General features: G+C 40.2%; 1 protein-coding gene across 1 annotated transcript; it reads left to right on the top strand.

The window, feature by feature from the left end:
- On the top strand, positions 1-17,956 carry arcn1b (archain 1b). The gene is made up of 10 exons (XM_047392502.1): positions 1-187; positions 7,651-7,914; positions 9,596-9,775; positions 9,915-10,114; positions 10,208-10,369; positions 11,117-11,282; positions 12,097-12,244; positions 13,699-13,807; positions 15,842-16,046; positions 16,609-17,956. Exons 1-10 carry the CDS (start codon positions 185-187, stop codon positions 16,696-16,698), a joined length of 1,527 nt encoding a protein of 508 aa, XP_047248458.1. The 5' UTR covers positions 1-184; the 3' UTR covers positions 16,699-17,956.
- Positions 17,957-25,750: the final 7,794 nt, after the last annotated feature.

The following is a 25,750-nucleotide window of genomic DNA, read 5'->3' as shown; positions in this document are numbered from 1 at the left end:
GCGAGTCTCTTCCGGTGGATACGTGGCTCTCCGCTGCCATATTGACGCTAACTAGCTAGCGCTTCATCTTCACTGTACTCGGAGTCAGCTGTATTCGCACCCTGCCATTCCAGGAGGACAAGAAATTCCCAAAACAACATACACTACGGATTGAAGACCGTTTACATACACAGAGAGACCAAACATGGTGAGTGAAAGCTGGAAGCCATTGTAGATAGTCTTAGCTGTTATCGGGCCTTGCAGTTATCATAACATTGGCTAAAGCTGCTAAAGCTAGCACTGTGGTAGCTTGTCTTCTCTAAAACGGAAATAACAGAAATGCAGAGGCTGGTTCAGCTGACAAGGCAAACGTTAAGAATATTAGCAAACAGCCAATGAAAGAATTGCTATTTCTTTTTTATTGAGTTAATGCGACATACACCGGGGATAAATAGTGTGCAGACACTGCTGACGTTAACTAGCTTCACAGGCTAGCGCTAGTTATCTCCTGTCACTAGCTGGACCCGAGCTCTGCGTTCATTCTGCCAGCCTGTCCTCAGTCTGTCCTCAGCCTACACGACCCACTCCTCTCATACTAAATATAATCCTGTTTATATGTTCTTCATTATGGTCAGCTATTATAAGTAACCAATCTTTGACAACCTCCAAGTCCAACACGTAGTAAATGTGTCTTCAACGTCAACGTGGAACAAATGCAATTTCTTTCTTTAGCTGAGATACTTTTGGGGAAATCTCAACATACCTCTATATAACATAAAAAACACCTTGAACATCTGCTAAGCTTTATTTGGATATTCCAAATAAAGCTTAGCAGATGTTCAAGGTGTTTTTTATGTTATATAGAGGTACGTTGAGATTTCCCCAAAATTGTAAAACACAAAAAACGCCATCTTAATTCTACTAGTTTGTATACTTTTAAAACAATATCCACTTTATGGTGGAGATAAGATCTCAAAGATCTTTCCAATGATCTTTGAGATCATAGTCAATAGATAGTCAAAATAATAAAAATTTAAAAAAGCGTTCAATATTCCAGGTTTTGAGACTGTATCTGAATGGGAAAGTCATGGTTCTCTTTTTAACCAATTTTGAGGATGTATTGTGACTAATAACCTTTTGTTTAAACTGATAAAAAAAATGATGGACTAAAACTATATTTTTATCATATTTATGTGTGATGGTAGTCTTCAGGTTAATTTGTACCTTCGTCAATGTCTACCTCTGTTTTGTACCAACTTGTCATTTTCTCCTAGTAAAATAACCATTTTCTACTTGTGCATTAATCTGGGGCTGCACACTTAAAATGTGAAATTTTTCTATAATTGCTAATTAATGCAATGATGATACAGATTCTCATAAACCCACATCTTATTATTTTCTACCATCACAATGACTCCACCAGTCTGCATGTGCTTCCATATCTTGATCGCCTAGCTCTACATCTGGCATTAGCTGAACATACAGGGAAAGTTCATCCGACTGGCCAAGTATGATTGGCAAACAGTTTTAATGCAAGGCACTTGAATTATGAGATAGTATGACATTTGATAGTCCAGACTTCCTGTATATATCATTTATTGGAGGCATATAGCCACATATCCTAGAAATAAAGTGAGTAAAATGAAGAAAATTATTTGAAATTGTTGGTTGTTAAAGTTAGCATGAAAAGCACGAAGCATGGCCGCTACAGGTCACACATGTTGCTAGCTGTGTAGCTAGTGACATGTGTGACAAGCCCTAGATGCCCCAGTACATGGCACCGTTTTATACCAAACTTCTTTTTTTGGAAACAAAAACTGTGAAAAGATATGAGATCAGTATGTGCGATGGACTGTAGTAGCTGTTGATTCAGGAGTTTTGAAATAAAGTAAACTTTAGTAAGTAAGTAAACTTTATTTATATAGCACTTTTCACAGACATGGAAAGTCACAAAGTGCTTTACAAAAAAAGGAACATAAAAATAATAAAAACAATAAGAAATCAGTAACAAAATTTTAGCTAAAAGCCTGCTTGAATAAATATGTCTTAAGACTTTTATTAAAAGAGTCAGTGGAGTCGGAGCAGCGCAGTGATAGAGGGAGAGCATTCCAGAGCCTCGGTGCCACCATCTGAAATGCTCTGTCACCACGGGTTTTAAAATAAGTTCTGGGTACCGTCAGCAGCATCTGATTAGAAGATCTCCGAGTCCTGGGAGGACAGAGAGGCTTCAAAAGGTCCACTATATAACTGGGAGCCTCACCAAATAAAGACACATGTTGGTCACCAGTCAAGACACTTAGCGGAAAAGGGATTGCTAAAAAAGAGGAAGTGGAATCGACTTTCTTTTATATCTAAACAAAGAATCTGGAGGAAATCCCACAAAGAAACGAATTAAAACATTTTGGGGAACCTGTCAGCTTTAAGCTTAACTGTTCACACCTGGCAATAAAATTTGATCTGAAAGACCAGGTCTCAGCTACCCACTCCACATAAAAATAATCATATGTCTCCATTACAGTGAGAGAGAGATCATCAAAACCATCAACAGGTTTCTTTAAAATAATCAGTGCATAACCTGCCTTATATTAATTTTAAGATATTAGCAAATTACTGATTCTGTCCTCTAAGTCCTCTGCTGCCAAAGCATTTTGTAACGGCTAGTTGCACACCACTGAGGAGCTCACTCCGACATGAATCGGGGATATGTAGAAAAACAAAGAAAAGAGAATAAATGTAAATATACACAACAGTAGTAATAATAAAAGAATACAAGAGTTAAATATATTTTAGCCTGAAAAGGAGCAAACAGCAGAAAATGTATGGGGTCCTGCCCCTTTCACTTTTATACATTTTAGGTCCATCCATTCCTTGCGCAACAAAATAATCTCCAACTAGTTACAAGTTAGAAAAGACAACAAATTTGGCCATACACCATTTCAGTTTATCAACAGCGCTGCTCACAATCAAAACCAGAAAGCATAACTTCAAACCTATTGTCACATCTCTTCTGGTACATATCTCCCTTTTAGTTTTCCCTGGTAACTGATTTATGTGATTAGTTTATTTCAACCCACTATCCAACCCATTCCAGAAATCCACACCACACACCAGTGTAGTGAAACACTTGTCTGAATACATCGTTTTGAAATAAAAACCTTCTCCACGTAAATTGTAACCCACATCTGTCACTGAAACATTTTTGAATATTATTTGGTAGTTATTTCTTGCCTTGAACATAATTTGGACAGTTTTGAATTTGACTAAATACCAAAATTAAATATATGTAATAAAAACAGTGATTTTTGTATGTTCCCTATACCCCACATTATTTATCATACTAATTGTTCTGTTGTAGTATGTACAGTGGTTGTAGGTCTTACCCCAGACGTCCACACAATAATTAAGATATGGAAACACCAGTGATGAATAGAAAATAAACAGTGAATCATGATCCAGCATATACCTTGTTTTCCCCAGAACTGTGACACTCTTTGATCATTTTGTTTTTAATTGGCTGATTTGTGGTTTCCAGCAGATTTTATGGTCTAAGATCACACTTAGAAATTTTACTTCATAAACTCTTTGCAGATCCACATAATAGTGATTCTTATTTCTGATTTTGTGTTTTTGTGTATATTTTACTTTCCAAATATCATACATTTAGTTTTTTCTATGTTTAAAGATAGTTTGTCAAACCATTGTTATAGTTTTACCATTTCTGTTGCGACCAGCTCTGAAAGCCGCTGCAAATTCTTCACATTGCAGAAAATGGATCATTGATGTATAAGATAAACTGTTTGAGGCCTAATACTGACCCCTGCCCCAAACCCACAGGTTATGTCCAATAACGATGATCACCTATTTGATCAAATTGTTGTCTCTCAGCCAGTTTCACAGCACTCCCATAATTCCACATTTCATACTTGACAATGCCTAAAGCTTTCTTTACGTCAATAAGACTCCAACTTAAAATTGTTTGTCAGTGGTCTTTAGGGATGGGTACCATTCACGTTTGAACCAATACGGTACCGGTACCTGGGAATCGGTATCGTACTCAACAGTACTAATTTTCGGTACTTTTGTGTGTGTTTAAGTGGTGATAAATCTTGATTTGTTTAATAATAAAAAATCTCAATTTTTCAGTGTAACATTTATTTTTCAATATATGAACTTGTAACATCTCAGTAGTTTCACAGATTTTGTCAACATGAAAACCTTTAACTAACTGCGCAGTGTTTTTTCTAATAATGCACAAGTTAAAACCCAACCCTGTTGCTGGCTGCAGACAACGAGCCACCAACGGATGCAGGCATGCTAACGCTGCCGAATGCAGGAGTTGTAGCCGTAGATCAGAGGCTGACAATAATTGTGCACTCTTCAGCCTTGAGAAAAATCTTGTGCTTAACCAGGTGCTTCGTCATTAGAAGTATTGCTGTTGATGTTGATCAATTTTTTTTTGAAACCATATTAACAGTCTATCAGAATGTTATGCTAGGTTTCTAGCCTTTCATTAAACAGTTTTTCTGGTATTTTAGAGAACTGACAGAGTATGGGCATAGACCTGTAGTTTGTAAATTTCTGTTTATCCCCAACTTCATAGTGGGAAAAACCTTTGCGATCTTGATGTTCCAGTTTTGGATGATAAATTACAGATTTAGGTCAATGGATTTGGAACGCCTTCAATACCTTTCCTAACAACAGACGTACTAATTCCATTCCAGTCAGATGTTTTTTTTTTTAATGCACTATTTCTGTAATTTATTTCTACACCTTTCTAATAAATTGAAGAGGGATTCCTAATTATATTAATAGTTTCTCCCCCCCATTTTGATTTGTATTATTTATTTAGCTAATTTTGGTCCCACGTTAACAGTGAATTCATTAAAACCATTAACTATCTCATGCATTCTGTTTAAAGCTGCATTATTTCCAGGTCAGAGTTTAGTATACTTAGTATAGTGAATAGGGCTGCACGATATTAGATGTTTATGAAAGAGGCGATAATGGTATGACCTGCGATAAATAAACTATAATCAATCAGTAATAATTAGTGGTGTTCCGATCGATCGGCCACCAATCTTTATTGGCCAACTTCCTGTCAAAGTATGTAATCGGTGTATGCCGATCAATGTCGATCACAAATCCCGATCACCTGTACCTTATGCTTTGCAGCCCGCAGAGGCCCTGTGTGCAGTGTAGTGCATCTCCTCCTTCACACTGCGCAAGCGTGCGGCAGCAAACCTAAACAAACATGTGTGCCGTGTGGAACTTTGACTCGGTCGGTGAGTGATGTAAAGTCTGCGTCCTGCGACACATGCAATGGAAAAATACCTCGCGGGGGAAGCACGTCAAAATGCTTCAACACAACGAATTTATTACATATAAAGAGCAAACACTTGGCGGAGAACGAAAAGAAGACGCCTTCAGCAGTCAGGCGGCAGTTAATCGCAGCCTACAATTGCCGACAGTCGCCCGAATGAGCGTGGCAGTCAGAAGGCTAAGCCAATAACCCGAATAATAATTGAATTCATCGGGCTAGATGACCAGCCGTTCTCAATGGTGGAAGACAATGGGTTTTGCTGACTGCTCTCGCACTTGGAGCCCCACTACCAGGACGTAAATGTTTCAGACGTAGCCCTGCCCAACTTCTCCCAGGCAGTGTACTCTCACATCAAATGGCTCTTTAAAGAAGGTGTCTCACGATATATGGCGCTCGGATGTCAGTCCTGTGTCAATGCTAAGTTTAACAGCTCACTGGGTTCATCTAGATTTCTTGAAGCCGTTCTGCATGCCCAGGAGTTTTCTAGCTCCCATATTGCTGGAGCTTTAGCAGCCACAGCCGCATATTGTGAAGGACAAGGGACGTGTGATACTGAGAGATAATGCCAAAAACGTGGTGAAAGCTATAACAGATGTTGGGTTAGCAAGTTTGGGGTGTACCATGGTAGGTGCTCGGTTACCAAACCGTCCACGAGGCAGTGCTGTCGCAGCGCAGTATAAGTGACATTATTGCAAAAGGGAAATGCTTTGTGGGGCACTTCAGGCATTCTCCGGTAGCCTATGCAAGACCTCAGAGTGTACAGAGACAGCTCGGCCAGCCCACCAAAAGCCCGCAACAAGATGTCAGCACTAGGCGGAATAGCAACTATTCTGTGCCCCACAGTCTACTTGAGCAAAAACGAGTATTGGGTGTTTACACTGCTGACTTTGAACTACCTGCTACCTTTACATCTTCCAGTGGGAATTGATTGAAAACATAATAAAACTCCTGGAACCTTTTGAAGAGCTGAATAAGGAAATATGGTGATCAACTGCATCTGCTACTGATGGCATACCCTCTGTGATGGTTTTAAAGCATCTCATTGCCAAAGAGACTGCAGCAGATCATGGTATAAAGACAACTAGGGACACGTTACTAGAAGCTGCCACCAAATGATTTGCTGACATTGAAGATCTCCTCTACAGTTTGCCAACAGTCATAGACCCCAAGTTAGAAAATGATCAAATAATGACAGAATAACAAGCATTTACATAAACATAGTTAATCGTTTTATTCTCAACTGGCCTGAAACAATGAAATTTATGTGAAATTAATGTGACCCCCTACCTCACAAGGACTGAAGGCTAAAATACTCAGACTGCTTCTTGGTCTGATGACGGGAGCTGCTCAGAGGGACCCAAACCAGCAACCCGAAGCTAACAGCACAGGGAAGCCACCAGAGAAAGTGCCACGACCAGGATCCTTGTCTTCAATATTTGGTGAAGTCCTGGCAGAAGCACTTATTCTGTATCCAACATTATGGACGAACACAGGAATAGATTAATGACTGAAAAACTGAGATGCTTCTCTTTATTAAAAAGAATCTTCCCACAATGCTTACCAGCAAGTAAAGAGCATTTGGCACGTGTCAAATGCTGTCCAACTATGTTTGCCTGTTCAAAGCAAATGCACTTTCTTTTCACTTGTACTGTTCTTCCTATTTCAAGGTCTTTAAAACCATATTAATGTTGTTTAAGTAGCAAATGGGCTATTGTGTTCTTGTACAAAGTAGTTAGCCATGCTCTCGGGTTGTTTTAATTTAGTAAGTTTTGATAGTTTATTTGAATGCAACCTGCATTTGTCTTTGAATGTTCCCTTTTTTTGTTGGTATTATTTGATTTCAGCACAGTTGGGAGATTTATTTGATTTTCTGCATTATTTATCCTGTTGAGAGCCTTAATGTTTTCAATCTGTTAAAGATTGTAATACTGATGGCAGGTTCTGCTGTTGTACTTTTGACTGAATAGTTGCTGCATTGTACATGGAAGTTTTTTTTTTTTTATGTTTTTCTCTTGAAAAGTAAGTAAAACATGTTTTTGTGTAAATGAAGGTGATTTTTATGGTTCCTTTTTTCCAGGTAACATAGCCAGTAGCACAAAATTGAAAAATTCATTTGGGTTCATTGCAAACATAGACCCCAGACAATGAGTATCCAGGTACCGGAAAAAACTCATTATTTCCATCTCAGCAGTGCTTTACACAAAAGCTGCTTCTTGCTGCAGTCTGCTGCTATGGCGATGAAACAGCTTAGTTGGAGTTCAGTTTTATTTAGGATCACCATCTCTGAGTGTGTCATATGTGCTGAAACTCTGCATCCGTTTCATCAGTTGGGTTTCACTCTTACCCTGCAGGTGCTGTTGGCAGCGGCGGTGTGCACCAAGGCCGGTAAGGCCATCGTGTCGCGGCAGTTTGTGGAAATGACCCGGACACGGATTGAGGGCCTTTTGGCCGCATTTCCCAAACTGATGAACACGGGGAAGCAGCACACCTTCGTGGAAACGGACAGCGTTCGCTACGTCTACCAGCCGCTGGAGAAACTCTACATGGTCCTCATCACCACCAAGAACAGCAATATTCTGGAGGACCTGGAGACACTCAGACTTTTCTCCCGTGTGGTGAGAAAACATTTTTTTAGGTCAATCTGTAGACTCATTTTTAGCTAAATTTAAGTGCACAAGTAACTTTATATACACAACTCACAAAGTTAGGGATGTTTGGTTTTCCGGTGAAATTTATGAAAAACATAAAATGTTGACGCTGCAGTGATATTATAGCATTAAAGCAGGGCTTTTAAGGAGAAGCATGCTATGGTGATCCCCTCGTCTCAGTTTATTGAAACCAAAGTCAACAACAGAGTTGGGTAGAGTACAATGAAAAATGCCAAGTTCTCAATAACCTTACATGAGCCCTTGAGCGTCAGTTACAGCTTGACAACAACTTCTTATGATGTTCACTAGTTGACTTGCTGTCTGCTGAGGCGTTGCATCCCACTCTTCTTGAAGGGCGACCCTCAGACCCTTGAGGTTCTGGGGTACAGAGTTAGGAGCCTCTAGATGGTGGCTCCCATAGGTTTTTTCTTGGATTCAGGTCTGGAGAAGGTGCAGGCCTCTTCATTCAAGGTACCGAGTCTCCAGCAGCTGTTCCCTAATGATGTGACCTCAATGAGCTGGAGCATTGTTGTCCATGAAGATGATATTAGGTCTGTGTTGTTCATGCTGGGTACCAATGACTGGATTAATGTTGTTATTCAGGTTGTATGGGCATGACACTGTACCACTCACACAGTGTTGGGCAGTTCTGTATTGACCAGAAAGACTTGCCCCCACACCTGCTGATGACACTCTGTGACACTCTAAGCTCAGTGGTCCCTTCCATCTGAGAACATCGTGTTAGAAACTTTGCAATGGTGAGGTACTGTTGATCAACTGTTAGGTGACATCTGGACCCCATAATGTCAAAATGTGAACAGCATAATGAGGAGGACTGTACTGTGGACCTATTGATCAAAAACTGAATCCTGCCTTTAAACTCTTTGTTAGGAAACATCCAGTTGTGCAAAAAGTACTGAAACGCCAAACAGTTGGACATGTACATTCAAAGGTTTAGAGAAGGTCACAAAAGTTAAATTGTAAAGGTTAAAGTGCAGTTTAGGTTCATCCTGAAATTTCTGCCAAAAGCCAAGTATCTGTATAACAGATTATAGCTGATGTCATCGAGACAAGGGACTGAGTGGAAGTGAAACTTAGCTTTACTTTAAATGGGAACTTAATGTTGAAATATGATTTCCACTGTAGATGTAAATCAAGTATAATCTATACAGTTTGAGGTAGAAGTGTCGTATTCAGTTTGATTTGTCATCAATTATTAGGCTGCAGTTAAAAACCTGCTAGTCTCCCTATTCCTTTAAACGGAGAAACTTAAAGTTTGACTGTAAGTCATGTTCCACTCTGGCTGTCATTCTTGTATTATATAAGTGTTTATTCTGAGTAGTAGGGGTGACTAAATCTGTAAACAGGTCATTTTCAGAGCAATCAAAGCTAAACAATAAAATAAAAGCCAGTTACTTTGCCCAGCCTCACCAGTTTAACGTGCCTTATGGTAAACAGATGCACATGTAAAGAAACAAAGATAGGCAAAACCTACAAACACCTCAAGGATTTCTTTTCATATTTGGTTACATTATGATCCATCAGTAGATTTGGACAGGTAGGATTTACAGCTCTCATGGTGACCTCAAGATGCAGCTGGTTGAGGTTCTTGTCCAAATCTATTAATGCTGCTACTTTACCATTCCAGATCCCAGAATACTGTCGTGTGCTGGAGGAGAGTGAAATTTCCGAGCACTGTTTTGACCTCATCTTCGCCTTCGATGAGATTGTGGCGCTTGGCTACAGAGAAAATGTTAACTTGGCTCAGATCCGCACCTTCACAGAGATGGACTCCCACGAGGAGAAGGTGTTCCGAGCAGTCAGAGAGGTGAGAACGTGCAGCGGCATTTGTTTGCTTCTTTGGATTGAATATATGTGAAAACTGGGTCAAAAAGTAAAGAGAAGAACAGAACTGAAATGGTGGAACCGTGTTAAGTGTTTTTTCCATCGTCTTTGAACATCTGCAGACCCAGGAACGTGAAGCTAAAGCAGAGATGAGGAGGAAAGCCAAGGAGCTGCAACAGGCCAGAAGAGACGCAGAGCGCTCTGGAAAGAAGGTTCCAGCATTTGGTGGTTTTGGTAACGTGAGCAGCGTGTCCTCAGGGTCTCTCATCACAGACACCATAGTGGAACCCGAGAAACCCAAGATCACACCAACTCCAGTCCGGTACAGCACCGTGAAATGCAAAAGTGTCTCCTGATTGGCGTTGAACTCCTTTAGTCATTGATCAGCTGATGAGGTGTTTCTGCTTTCCTCCAGATCAAGTGGACCCAGCAAAGCTCTGAAACTAGGGGCCAAAGGGAAGGAGGTGGACAACTTTGTAGACCAGCTCAAGTCTGAGGGTGAAACCATCATTTCCCCCTCAGGAAAGAGAGGCTCAGATGTCTCTAAGGTTCTGCCACCACCAGTCAACATGGAGAGGTACCTGCATGTGATATCTGATTAGAGAGCTTACAATTCCTGTTATAGTTGGAAAAATGTATCATTTAAAAATACTTTTACCGTTAATGATGGGAGGAAATTTACTGAGTCTGGAAAAACCGGATTTCTGGATTCAGCTATGTTGAATTCTGCCTCTTTTAATGACAACCTGATCAAACCTATATATTCCTACTGAGAAACCAGAATAATCTATATTTCAAACTGGAGAGTTGTTGGTAAGCCTTTCAAAACCTAGATGCAAATATTTAGGAGCTTTGAGAAGATCTTTTTCCTTCAGATAAAGATGCCAAACTCTTGGTTGTAACAGCTTTATCAGTCCCTATAAGAAGTCCTCTGACCTTTTCGTAATATTCAAGCCCTTAAAGAATTTACTAATACCTATTACTCTTAATAAAAATCACTCAGGAGGGGATGTCCTGCAAAAATCACATCCTAAAAGTGAAGAAGAAACTGGGTGTAACAGAACACAAGCAGGAACTTGCACAACCGTGTTTCTGTTCCCAGTGCAGCTTGTTGTCTTCTGTCTAGATGGATCTCCTACATTCAAGAGAGGAGCTTATGTGATAGGGAATGACCACAAAACAAAGAGATTTTTGGAATTTAAATTCCCCTTTTCTTAGAATGATTTTATTAGTTTAGTGAAAGGTGATGAGGTTGTTTCCCTGACAGGACAGCTTCTGTGGGCTGATTGCTGTTTAAACTTGTGTTGGGGTGTTTCCTCCTCAGTGTACATCTGCGTGTGGAGGAGAAGATCTCCCTGGCCTGCGGCCGTGATGGTGGCCTACAGAACATGGAGGTGCTCGGCATGGTGACGCTCCGAGTCATGGATGAGAAAAACGGACGCATCCGGCTAGTCATCAACAACAACGACAACAAGGGATTGCAGCTACAGGTTGGTCAGCTACATGTGCAGCTCAGAAACAGACACTTGTAATAAACAATACTCTCACCAAGCTGCAAGTATTTGCACCTTTATTTTAATTTTTGTTTATGGACCTAATGATTTATATAATAATGACCAAAATATTTCTGATCATGAGTGCATTATGAAGGATCAGAACATGATTTCATCCATAATTACGCTCCTATGATTTCTGTGTCGTGAAAATATGAAAAGAATTAGTGAAATCTGTGTAATATAATATAAAATGTGGAATATTGTTAAAGGTCCTCATTTGTAAAGGAAATCTGATGAATCTAGGTTTTGATTAATAAGCAGTTTCACTCTTTAGTGTAAACGATGGAACTGCTTATTAGTCACAAGTGTTCACTGTGAAGAAGTAACTTCAGCTCCTTTACTGTCTGCGTGATGAAGAGGCTCATCTTCATCATACTGGCAGCTGCGTGGGACAGACCTGGCCGCAGCACAGCATGCTGATGGACCCCTGCTCATTGAGTGCTTAGTTCATGTAGCAGGGCAGCCGTACTACTGACCAAAGTAAAACAATCAGCTATTGTTCTTTATTTTCCGTGATGGGAGCGTAATAAACCATGACTTTAAACCCGAGTACCGAGCCAGGATTTTAGTGTACCGTAACACCCTTAAAAATAGTTTTGGAAATGTTCTTTGACCTAAAGCATCTGTTTGTTTTTTTTTTTTTATTGGCAATATGCTAGTGGCTGTGGTGGTCTTCCTTCTTGCTTAGTAACAGTTCAGAAGTTTTGATGGGTAAACTAACTCCCAGTTAAATTGTCTTGGTTTGCAGACGCATCCTAATGTGGACAAGAAGTTATTCACAGCTGACTCGGTGATTGGCCTAAAGAACCCAGAGAAGTCCTTCCCTCTCAATAGCGATGTTGGTGTCCTGAAATGGAGACTGCAGACAACAGACGAGTCCCTTATACCTCTAACCAGTACGTCCAAATGTCTGAATGGGTTGCAGGAAGAAGACCTGTGCTACAGGACTTTCTGTTCAGTTGTGTTCAAAATAACAGCAGTCCAACTGGACTAAGCAGATCAATCACTGTTCTTAGTAGAAATCCTATCACCACATGGCAAATAATTTACTAGTTGGTGTTGTAGTGGCATAGAACACCAACAGAACCAACATGCGTTATATGCATGCTCCTGATTCTGTGTGATTGAATAATTGAGTGAAAAATAATAGCAGTGTGGAGTTCAGTTACCGAAGTTGTTCATTCTGTAAAGAAACAGGTGTTTATTCAGGCCGCTCTTATTAAGGATGAAGCTAGCACATGTTTACATGCATCCTGTTAAAAATTGGTTGTTCCAAGCATTGTTCGGAGGAACGGCATCCCTTGATTTAGCTGCTCGGCTAAAGTCATGTCCAGTGCTTTTAAAATGGAAAGTAAAACCAGAGACTAAAATTCAATGAATGGAAGAATAGTCAGAATGTCAATGACTCAGCCAATGATCAGTTCCAGGGTGATCAAAGAAGCCTGAAGTTAAAGGTGAGTACTGGGACAATTAGAAGATGCCAGCGTGAAGATAATCTATCATTAAGAAGGAAAGTCCCACGGCTGTGCGGTGGGGTCTATTTATCGCATACAAGGGATCATGGATCAGTTTGCTTAAATCAGCATACATGAGGAAGCCATGTTGCCTTACGCTAAAGAGGAAATGCCTTTAAAATGGATGTTTCAACAAGACAATGACCCTCAACACACCAGTAAGCGAGCAGCATCTTGGTTCCAGACCAACAACATCAAAGTTCTGGAGTGGTCAGCCCAATCCCCGGGTGGGGTGAAATAAACAAATGCTGTTTCTGAGGCAAAACCAAGAAACGCTGTGGAATTGTGGAACGTCGTCAAATCACCCTGAACTGGAATATCTGTTCTCAGGAGCCAGAAGTCGGTCGGCTCCATGCAACCCAGATGTGAAGCAGTTCTCAGAAACAGTGGTTATACAACTAAATATTCGTTTAGTGGGTCACAGGAATGATAAATCCTAAAGATTGTTCAGTTTTTTCAGTAAATATTGGAGTTTGTAAAGACAAATGCAAACACTATTTTATTGAACAGCCCAATATTCATTTCTCTTTATTTTGTGATTTAAAGATTGATGCATTTTTCTTCATGGTTTGGTTTAGAATATAATGTGCAGCATTTCCAATTCATGGAAATAAAAACTATTCTAAGGATTTTTGAGCTTTACTCATGTTTTTAAACACACACTGCTATTATTTTGAACACAACTGAGAGCCTGAAGGTGTAATGCGTCCATGGTATTACTAATGCTGATGTAATCATAGGTCCTCTATCATCCTGACCCCAGACCCTCTGGTGATAAATACAGTAGCACAGAGCTGTGTGCTGCTGCTCTCTCACCCAGATCCTCTGTCTCACAGTAAACTGCTGGCCTTCAGAGAGCGGCTCTGGCTGCGACGTCAACATCGAGTATGAGCTGCAGGAGGAGAACCTGGAACTGAACGACGTCATCATCAGCATCCCTGTTCCGTAAGTGCATCAATGCAGCAGATGTTCACGCTGTAGATAACGTTGGAACCCTGTCTGTCCAGAAATCAGCACAGTGACAGTTTATTGTCGTTTTATTCTCAAAATACATTAAGGGTCTACTCATTTATCTCTGGGGAGTAGTTGGGATCTCAAATATTCATTCACCCATGATGGTTTTTTTTATGCATGTTTTCACTGGGTATGGAACTGTTTATTTCCTTGTGCCCATTTCATTATGTAACAGTGGTGTCATTCTCTCACTCACTCATTCTGTTATTTCATTTATTCTAATTTACTGTTTGTTTTTCAGGTTAATTTACAACCTTAGCACCATAAGAAAATCTGTTCAATATTCTTAGTAAACCTTTGTATTTATCCTTTTAATAGACGCCATAGACTAAGCTGTTCTTATTAGAGCATGTCCTGATTCATCAAGAAACAAACTTCAGCGCAGGTAAAACTAGAACATGATGCATAGTAGTGTGTTTTAACCCAGGGTCAGGCAGTTCATGTGTAACTAGGATTAATGCTGAGGGCCACATAAATTCTTATTCTAAAAGAATTGTTGATAATATACTCTAAATATGATTTTCATTGGATGTTAGTAGTAGAGTTTATATCATCTTACTGTAAATAATGACCCTTTTAGATTTATATAAAAAATATAGGTTGTTTGAATGTTTAGCCTGACGTGACCTCAAGCTATAACAGCGGTCTGTTCTCAACAAACAGCCACTTTGACTTTGGTGAAAAAAATTATTCTTATAGGTCTTCTTTCAGCTATTTTGTTTCACCACAAGACAAATGTCAAATGACCACATATCTAAAATGCTAAATTCTGATGAGATTGGACAGAGATGAGTATAAAACAACACATTTTTAATTGCATTTTTTGTTTGAAGTATGCCAGAACTTTGTGCTTCCGAGTTTTACTCGGAACATTAAAGAATAGTGTGAATATTTAAGAAGGGATCAGTATCTGTCACATCTTCTGATGGCAAAGCAGCACCAAGGGCTTTCTATCAAGAGTCGGCTTTTAGCCCAGAGATGATCAACAAATCTACGTTGAGCTCGGAGCATACTTACTCTAAACATAAAGATATCATTAGAAAATGAATTTCTCTGCTAAAAGCCTGCAAAATGTTCATCTGCTATAGTGACATTTACTACAGACAACAACCTACCTATTGTCTGAAGAAGGCTGCTCAGTCATTTTAAGCTTCCCAGTTTTGTGTCCAGACACCACCTCAAGAGTCCAGACAGCACCTCTAACATCCTCCTAATCGTTCCTAGTCTGTCTCCTTGTGGCATACTGGCTGTAGTACTCTTCATTACTTACTTTTTTCGCAACAAGCCCCCTTGTGGCAAGACCTCAGGTACTTCTGTTTACCCTATATATCATGTTTTTGTTCATTTTTCTTCAAAATAAGCTCACTAACTATTTAGTTAAAGTAGAAATCGTATTTGGTTAAAAATACAACAAATATCGAAAGAGGTTGTGGTGAGATAAGGCCTTTTTAAGAGTAGGGCTGCATCACATTAGGAAATGGGATTGCTTCCAACACACTGTGTGACCTGAAGTATTTTGGCCACTATCATCTGTGTCAGGTTTGGACATCTACAGCAGTGAAGCTCCATCCAGCAGGCTGACTCTTCTCAGCATGCAAATTTCATGAAAGCTGGAAATGACAGCCTACCAATATTGCATTCCAGACAGCAGTTTTAGCAGTATGAATGCACACACTTCATATAGTGATAATGATATACTGTGCAGCACTCGCATATTAGTCCATTTATCATTAGAACTCTACTGATGTAGCTGCTTAAACAAAAATCGCAGCAGTCCCCTTCAACAGAAAAGCAGTTCCTTATAATAAAAACCGTGTTTTCGGATTAGCAAACAGAACTGACTCCTGATTCATATTCAACTTTGAACTTGCTATTGACAACCAAGGGCCACCGGGAGACATTTAAAGGGCCAAATCAGTTTGCAGTTGTAATGATGTGAAGCATCTGTATGTTGGTTTCCTTCAGGTCTGGCGTGGGAGCTCCTGTGATTGGAGATCTGGATGGAGAATACAAACACGACGGCCGGCGGAACATACTGGAGTGGTGCCTACCAGTCATCGATGCCAACAACAAAGCCGGCAGCCTGGAATTCAGCATTGCCGGGCAGCCGAATGATTTCTTTCCTATCAATGTGTCCTTTGTGTCCAAGCGCAGCTACTGTGACATTCAGGTGGGCTACTGATGAGGGTGGATACTTTTATTTGGTTCAACCGTAGAGATGAAAGGAGTGGAACAGCAGTGGAGATCATAAAGAGCTCCCACACAAGGTTCAGAGGAGCTCATGTCCTAGCACAGCTCATCAGTAACTCCACAACATGTTCAGTTCAGGTTAACCTCAGTCTCATTATGTGTTCATCATCTTAAACCAGGTTGGTTTGGGAAATGGCTTGTTGCTGTGAAAGTACCGCCGGCTAATTATGTGGGATTTCCATAACGTTTCAGTTTGAGTCACCCTGAGTAAAAAACTTGTTTGTCAGATGTCTAACTACTGTGTGAATATATGGACTGGAAAGCTATGGTTTGACAGAAGAAGAAATTTTAGATATTACAGATGTGACCATCCTGTGACCAGAAGTATTCCCAGGTCTAGAGAAAGCTTGTCTTTAGAGATTTGTAGGTGCTTCTTTTAAAATGTTTTTTAATGACAAAGATGGAAAATATGCTTTAATGCTGGGGGAGAAATGCTTCCATGTTGAAGGAAAATAACCCCCTGCTCTTTTCTTTCCCCCCAGGTTACCAAAGTGTCTCATGTAGATGGCGACATCTCCGTCAGATTCTCTACAGAAACCTCCTTTCTTGTTGACAAATATGTAATCGAGTAAATATATTGGAAGAAAACGACAAAATGAAAAAAAATCACCATTTTTAAAAAAAAAGTCCAAATCTATGCTACAGAGAAAGATCGAAGATTTCTAGGCTGCCACCCCTGTATACTATCAGAGACTGTGTACGTCGACAGGACCTCCGTCAGCCCTCTGGCGAAGCCTCCTCCTGTGAGGAAGAGCAGCGGTGGTGTATTTATGTTTGTATGACAGAGGATCATTTATATATAAAGTTAATTGAACAGGAAAACACCAACATACACAGAACTCCAACTTCCACTGATGCTGTTGTGCAGAACTGTACAGAGGAATGTGAGGATAAGTAGAGGATGACTGTGGGGATGAAGGAGAGGCTAGCTGCTCTCCCATCATCAGTGGCAATAAACCCCTGCCTGGAGGTGGAGAGAGGACCAGCAGGACCCGAGGCATCAGTCTCCTCTAGAGTGCTGGTAGTTTAGCTGTCCCCTCCCCTCTGAGCACCATGGATCCTCCACAGTCTTTACTCACTGCAGTGATTGTTGAATGCGCCCTTTGTTCTTTCCCCTCGCTGTAGGATTGTAGCTGTCTCACTCATAAACGTTAAGCTCTTGTGATTTGCTCTCTTCAGGTTTTTCTTTTTGTTTTTGTGGAGTTCATCTGAAAAGCAAAAACATGGTTGTGCTTTCTGAAGTAATTTTTTTATTTGGTTCTTTTTCCCACTGTTAGTCATTATTACCACTAATCAGCATGTTGAATTTGGGCAGGATTTTGTACGGGATTCTGAACTGCAGGCTTGACGTACCAAGCAGGAAAATCATTGAACTGTTGCATCTCTTCCCCCATTATATTGTTGGAACACCATTAAAACCACTCCCTACTTTGTCGAAAAGGGACGGCACGTTTAATTGTGCTCCATTTGAGTTCAGAGATGAGCGCTGAGATATCACAGCGTTTAGAAATGAACACTTTGAAGGTGGTCCAGAAATGCCCCTCACCCCTTGCCGTAGACTAATGCTCATCCACCCAGTCATCCTTTACTTACACCATTAAGGAGCATTGTCCATGAAGTAACATTTGTCTTTCCTGTTATTTTTTTCTTTTGCTTGTACTTCCCCAATTTCAATTTAGTAATGATTGTGTGGATGTGGGGTCGAAAATGACTAGGATGGACTTTTTTTTTTCTTTTTTAACAAAATTGCTGAGGGGGAATCCTGACATTCCAGTGTAAAACTAGAAAAAAGAAACTTTAATGGAATAAAATGTATTATTAAAACTGTTAGCTGGACTTTTGTCTTAATTAGCTTGTATCGCACCCAGTTGTTTAGCATAAGGTGAGAGTTTCTAACAGCTCTGGCTTTTGGTGATGTGGTCAAATGTGTGGGGCTTTGGCAAAGTCTTTATACACCTTTTCAGAAGTCTTGTTTGCATTTTCCCATTAGCCATGTTCGTGGTAGCATCATGCTGTGGAGATGTTTTTCCTCAAAAGGTTACCAGAGTTGACAGGAAGATCCGTTCAGATGAATAGAGAAAATCCCTCAGAAATCTTGTGAAATACCTGAACATAGATGTTCTTCATCCAGTTTGACAGAGTTTGAGCTGTTTTGCAAAGAAGTCTGTGCAAACATTTCAGTCTCCGGACTTGCAAAGCTGGTAGAGAGATACCCAGGAGGAGCTGCAGCAGAAGATGGTTCTACAAGCTTTACTCTGGGGCTGAATACACATATATACCCCACCTTTGTTCTTTGTATAAAACAAAATGGAAAACCATGTTTCATTTTTATTCCACTACACCATTCTGCCCTATTATGTGTTTGACCATTACATTAAATGATGTTTAGGATTGTAAGATGACCAAATGTTAAAGGTTGTTTGGGGTATGAATAGTTTTGCATGGCACTACAGGTGAGGTTCTTCAGTTTAGAAGAATTTTTCTTCACCTATGCAGGTTCAGGGGTCTTTCTGTGTTTCTGAGGTAATAATACAATGATGGCACAAGAACATTCTAAAGAATACAATACAAAAGCCAAATATAACCAAAAAATGATCAAATCCAGCTTTGTTGCCTCATCCAATGACTAGTCACCAAACAGCACTGACACATTGTGTGTGGTCATCACAAACACACCGACCAAACATGGAGCTGTGTCCATTCTTACTGGTTATATCTACATGAATCGTGTCTATTTTTGACAATTTTCCACATGTTTTTAGATTATGATACTTTATAATGGCAACCATCCTTCTCTTGGAAAACTTTGTCATAGCTGCAGTTTTATACAGGTTATTTTTTGCTTTCTGTGAAGAAGGCAGAGAAATTTGTTCTTTATTTAAATAAGTCTTAAGATGTTTCAATAAAAGTAGTAAAATTGTTAGTATGTTTTAAATATTTAGAGAATGAGGTGCAGTGAAGTACTAACTGGAAACTTTTCTCACTGACAAGTTAAAAACTGATCTGTTGGGTGCGGGGCCTTGCTGGTGCCTCTGTCGTCCTTGGTCAAAAAATGCTTCAAGGTATTTATTGACAAACCTTTATTATATTTGCCCTGCATACCAGCAGTTACATTCTAAAATATAAGGAAAATCACTTCATGGACAGGTAGAGTAACTGTGGCACAACTAAAATCTGTGGATTACAAACCACAGATTTCCAGCTATGAACCATTAGCCAGTAAACTGTTCTCATTAGAGGTAACTAAAACATATAAGGTAAAAGTACATAACTGAGACATTAAATTGGTTTCACCTACACTACTCATGGTTCAGAGTGCAACTGCTGTTAATATTTCATTACTGTGAGGATTTGCCTTGTAATCCTGATTGAAGCTTCATAACGTGTCTCTTTCAGAACATACACGAGTTTAAAGTCACTTCATATGTAGGTAGGGTAACGTATAACAAAACGTTTTCAGAAAAAACCATGACCAGCCCCTATCTAGTATGGTATGCAAATGCATAATTCTGTTTTTATTCTTGTAATAATTAAAAGCTATTAATAATACATCTTCCTGGAGGGTTGTGCTATTTTAATTTGTGCTTTAGAACATAAAGGCTGTAAAACTTTCTTACAGGTTTGAAACCCTAAAGCATGGCTATTATAAGAGCGTTTACTGTTTCTCAGTAGGAACAGAGGGGGGATGTCAAAGTCTCCAATGATTTCAAATCTTATGCTGAACTTTCATTAGTTGTGCTTACGTTTCAGAATGTTAACGTAAACAAGCTGATATTGCTTTGGTTGTTGTGGATACAGCGAATATCCTGCTGCGCAGTTAGAAGTTACCCAGAATTCTGAGCTGTGGTGGAAATTACACAGAGGGTAATCTCGGACACGCTGCCTTCCTAAAAGAGTTGCTTACTGGGATACAATTTCTGCCTCTAAACTGGAGCTTAGATATGATTTCTTCTGTTTAAACAAAGGAAAGGAACCAGAAGACCCTGGTTCCACCAAAAACATTTTGAAACAGAAGGACCCCCGTTACCCTGTTCCCACTCAGGAAAAGCAATGGAAGTGCTATTTTTTTCTCTCCAATAGAATAAGGGATTTTATAGATCTCAAATTGTTTTTAAAGAAACTGTTATGTGTAAAATAATCCTGTTGAGGTCTGCTGAGTCTTTAAGATTCTGATGTTGGGACTGTCCAGAAAGTCCAAAAAGCACCAAAGTAGCATTTTATTTTACCGCTAAATCAGAAGATGTAAGTCCGATACCAACTACTACAGCATTAGCCACTAACAATATATGGCTATATTTTGCCATAGACCCATTGCTCATTGACTGGAAATGGAATCAAACAAAGGAAAACATGTTTGGAGAGTAACTGACTGACTACCTTTTTTTCTTTTTGCTTGTTGCTTCCCCATAGGTCATGACTCCCTGGGTAGAGAGCCGTATCATTTCAGACAAAATCCACCAGCGCTTTTGTGCACCAAACCTTAAAGCATTGTACAAACTATTTGATTCAAACTCGCCTTTTTTTTTAGCCTTTAGCAATCCGCCCCGAGCCAGTGGAGTTCATGTATGGGTCCCTGCAGAACTTGCATATATTTTTCAACCTGGGCTAACTTTTTAAAACAGATTTCACTTTACTTCTTTAAAGAATCTCAGCAGCTGTGAAGATGGAGCCCCAACAGATGGGTAAATGATGGGAGATAAGTAGGGTATTTGGGATCGGGGGTGGGATAGGGGGGCCACTCTAGGGTCACAGGGGTTTACTGTGAGACAGCCAGCAGCCTTATTTGGATTGAAGAAGGTGGGGGTGTTGTCGGAGGTTGAGAGTGTTAATAGCAGACCTCCAACCATAAAAAGAGGGTGTGCCCTCTTTCCGAATGAATGAGCCAGCTGATAAGCTCAGCAAAAGACTCTCAGAGGAGGTAGTGGGGGTCGAGGGGAGGGCAGACACTGCTGTCTCTGGCGTGTCTAAACATACAATCAGCAGGCAGCGTCACACTGCGGAGCATCCAGTGACTCCGTCTGCATGCTTTGGATCAGAACTCATTGGCAGGAACTTTGGTTAATGGAGCTTTTTTGTTCTTCCTGAATGGAGCTCAAGGTTGGAAAACTTCTCTAACATCTGATCATCTGTTAGCATCTGTTTCTCCTGCCATTTAAGGATGATGGTCAAGAAAGTACGATTCAAGGTAAGAGAATCTCAGAAAGGTTTGAGTCACAACTGAATCTGTTTTCTCTGGATGTGATGATTCAATGATTCAAAAATTCAGTGACAAAAATATTCAGTATTTAGTTGCTTCCAGTCTTGAGACGAGACACCCTGACCACATCACCTTCATGAAACATATCTTCTAAATATATGAACATTAGTCTATTAGCTACAGGGTTCCCAAAACATAGAACAGATTTTGTAAAAGAGGAGGAACACCAACATCCATCCTCACAAGAGGGAATTGTTGCCCTTTGTTTACTGTCTCATAATGCACCTGTAATGTGCAGGCGTGTGTCCCGTCCCTTTAAAGAGAAGCAGCAGCAGCAGCCTGGTCCTCTGAGCAAACCAGTGCTGCCTCTGGTTGGGATGCAGTTCAAAGGGAAAAGCTGCTGCTCAGTCTGTGCGGTGACACTGAGGTGATAAATACTTCTCAGGAGCAGAAAGAATCTTCTGGGTCTCATCAACTTTAAAGAATGAAACAAAACCAGCATTAGTTAACTGTTTTCTTCTGAGAAGGTTTTCTGGTGGATTTTTTGGACCTAGTCACTGAGCTTCCTCTTGATTTAATGCAACCCCAATCTGACTCGGGGGCCTCTGTGGGGCCTCTGTTGCTTGTGGAACCTGATAAATCTTTCTGAGTCTTGTTGTGAGCTGTGTGAATCCTGGATCAGTCAGGCATCACTCCGATGACTCTGCTGATTGTACACATTCAAACACATACGCACAAAGTCATTTCTTTTTTACATTTCTCTTAAATCTGGGGAATTTCCAGAGAAATGTAAAGCTCCATTAATAAAGGCTATTTCAACTCTGGAAATGCCAATGAGATCAGCATCTGTACACCCACTGTTCCTCCTTTCCTGTCTAAGATGGTTTCAGAGTAATTATTAGATCTCTTAGAAACGCATCATACTCACATCCTTTACAGTCTGGTTTTATACATTGCCATTTCACAGAATCTGTCCCTGCTTCCTTCAGAAATGATATTAAATAGTCACTTGATAAAGGGATAATGTCAAGTGCTGTGTTGTCCTTGTAAGAAGTCATTATTAGAGTCTTTCCTACAGCACTGTGAAACGTGTTTCAGGTCAGCAAAGAAATGCTAAAGCAGGGCAAAGATAACCTGGGTGTCATTTATTAAGGGAAAACGCCATCCACCACGACCTGGGCCTATGTGAAAAAGTAATCATGCCCATCATTAAATCATAAATTAACTGTGGTTAACAACCTTTTCTGGAAAGCTATCTTAATTTTCACCTTCAACTCCCAGGTTAGATTTCACCCAAACCTGTAGAATCAAGAAATCACTTAAATAGAACTTGTTTCATGACATGAAGTTGGCTAATAGCCCTCAAGCAACACATCTTGCCCTGATCAAAAGAAATTCATTGACTTCTACCAGCCTGGAAAGAGTTACAAAGGGCTACAATGGGTTACAAAGCCATTTCTAAGGCTTTGGGACTCCAAAGAACCAAAGTTAGAGTCATTATCTACAAATAGAGAAAACATGGAAAGGATGTGAACCTTCCCAGGAGTTACTGTGAAACCAAAATGACTCCACTGACTCATCTAGGAAGTCACAACAGAAACAAGGACATCTAAAGCATGGAATGCCTCACTTGCCTCAATCAGAGTTCATGATTTAACAATAAGAAAGAGAGAAAACAAAAAGTGGATTCATGAGAGAGCTCCAAGTCCAAAACCACTGCTGACCATAAAGACCCATCCCAAGTTTGCCAAAAAACATCCTTGATGAACCCAAAAGACAAAGGTTGACCTTTTTAGAAAAGATACGTGTTTTCTTGCTTTGAAGACAGCATGGCGTCACAAATAAAAACAAGAATTATTTTCTGTACTAGAAAATTCTGAAGGAGAAAATCCAATCAGCACCTTGTGACCTTAAGCTCAAGAGAACTAGGGTTACATAGCTGGACAATTATTTAAAGCACACCATCAAGTCCATCTATGAATGGTAAAAAGAAACTAAATGCAAAATAAACTAAAACAAAGGTTGGACGTGTAATAGTCAAAGTATAAATACACTTGAATAGGTTTTGAAATCCATGTTTAATATATTTCCAATATAGAAAATGACCCTTTATTGGCTTAAGTTCTTCTCAAAGATCAGCTTTTACACAGTGGAGATGGTGAAACACTGTGAAACGGAGAAACCATGTTTTTTCTTTGTCAGTTTACACTCTCACCTGTTAGTACCAGCTGTTCTGGCATCCACTCAAAGGTGACACTTTTCCCGAGCTGAATGTTTGTGTTCAGTATAGAGAGTGAGAGGAAAACACACATGAAGGAAAGACAGGAAGTACTGTGTAGCATCCTGGGATAAGAGCACAGACAAACTGAAATAATGATCTTGACAGACTATGCCTTTTTAAAGAGAAGCAAAAATGTTTTTCTGGGGGAAAAAAAGCATCCTGTCAGAAAAAGACTAGTCAACCTGGTGTGTGTTTTTACGTTTTTTATGTGTAAACATTAACATTAAATGAAGCTTTATAAAGATAGGACTAATCACTTTAAATTATATTCCAGTCAATAAAAGCTCTAATTGGAGAAAAATGATCTCTCCTTTTTTTCTTCATCAGACCTATTAGTGCAGCATTTTGGATCGACTAATTTCTATCTACCAATTGTTAACGACAAAGAATGACAGAAGCAATAAATGTAAGGGCTAATATTTATGCAACAATCTTTACAGTCACTTTGTGCCGATTTTTTATTTCTGCTGAGTCGGGAGTTTCAGGCTTCTGTGGTAGGACTGTCAACCCTGTCCCTGCTGAAGGATGGCATCACCGCAGCATGATGCTGCCACCCCCGTAGCAGCATCATGCTGGGGGCTTTCAGTCCCCAGATCAGTCCTGTAACAAATCGTCTCTCTTAGTGTGTGCATGAGAGTAAAAAGTGGTGCATTAATGTACAGTTAAAACATGCTGAGTACGTCTGTGTGTGTGTGTGTGTGTGTGTGTGTGTGTGTGTGTTGGCATGAAAGGCTGAGTTAGGAATACAGAAATAATGTTTGGATAAGAGTAAAGAGAAAGTACTTTAAAGCATGAAAGCATGCGTTTATTTAGCAACAATCTGGATTTGTACTGTTCCCTACTTATCTATTATCCACTTTTTTTACTTTATGGCATTTTTGCATCTTTTTGTTCTGTTTCTACTTGTAAACATCAAGGATTTTTTTAATTACTGTTATTTTCTGTATTAAGATTTTCTCTGTCTTAAAGGTCATAGTTCTAAGTACACAGTGAGACAGAAAACAATTAGCTGTAGTCATTTTATGCTGTCTGAACATCTTAAGCACATAGATGTCCAGAACTTCTTAGTCGTGGTTGGACATTTCCTCACAGAACCTTTATCCTTAAGGAAAGTCCTCCAGGGAGTCAGGGGGAGGCAGATAGGATCTTGGACACATTCTGCATTCATATGTGGAATTTCCTTGCCTGGACTGTCCAAACAGCAGCTGCTTCTTGTTGGGTTTCTCCTCACACCGCCATGCAATATTCAGTCCTCCACCTCAGACTCTAAGTTACCGTAGTAACAACGGTCGGTATGCAGTCATCATCCAGGCTAGGTTCCAGATATTGATCACATTTAACAAAATATTTTGTGCTTGCAACTTAACCCAGCCCATCTACTGTATATAGATTCATATCAGCGCTTTTGCTGCATGTTTCTGTTGCGACATGAGGTAGTAATGATAACAGGCACTAGATGGCAGTGGTACTCTGCTGTCCACCTTAGAAATGTTGGCTGAAGCCTGAGGTCTCACCAAACCCTCAGAACTCCCAGACTTTAGTCTGATCTGAATCTCTGGTGTCCATTGTTAAGCCCCGGAACAACCTTTCAACTTAAGAGACAGAGTGTGTCATGAAGGAAGATGTGACAGTCACTCAGAGATAGTGACGATCAGTAAAAGGTTTCTGTGACAGCCCACAGCATGACTGCAGAACAGTGCAGTTTGGCCCCCCCAGCTTGTGGGCCAACACGTGGGACTCAGATCCATCTCATCAACAGCAGCGCATCCGGGCTAACAGTAATGACCCGTTTCTTTTACATGTTCACATTCCTCTCCCTCTGCCGGTCCTACTAATTGAGTTGCCCTCTCAGTTGACAGTATCAGAGGTGCACAGGGACGCTGAAGACTTTTTGTTCACACAGTGAGCAACTCCAATCATCTCCCAGGATCAAGTTAGCACCCATTGAGGCCTTTGATGTTCATAATGAGCGCTTCCCTCAGCTCAGCCCTGCAGCGCTGTGCTGTATGTTTCTGTAAAGGCGTCAGGATTCGAATGGATGCGTGGGTGCTCGGGAAGCGTGGGGCAGAACCAAATATGCTTTTCATTAGAGATGAAAGGCCAGAGAGCTTTTACTGTCTTAGACGTCAGACTCAGAAGTGTGAGG

This window comes from Girardinichthys multiradiatus, chromosome 18 (assembly GCF_021462225.1).
Source record: "Girardinichthys multiradiatus isolate DD_20200921_A chromosome 18, DD_fGirMul_XY1, whole genome shotgun sequence".
Classification (NCBI taxonomy): domain Eukaryota; kingdom Metazoa; phylum Chordata; class Actinopteri; order Cyprinodontiformes; family Goodeidae; genus Girardinichthys; species Girardinichthys multiradiatus.
Note: the sequence above shows the minus strand (reverse complement) of the source record. Positions and strands in the feature narration are given on the sequence as shown.

What these genes read in the sequence shown, in the direction of transcription:
- arcn1b (XM_047392502.1), top strand. An exon ending in TGTTCCGAGCAGTCAGAGAG is followed by an intron (nt 9,776 to 9,914) that starts GTGAGAACGTGC and finishes GAACATCTGCAG; the next exon opens with ACCCAGGAACGTGAAGCTAA. An exon ending in ATCACACCAACTCCAGTCCG is followed by an intron (nt 10,115 to 10,207) that starts GTACAGCACCGT and finishes GCTTTCCTCCAG; the next exon opens with ATCAAGTGGACCCAGCAAAG.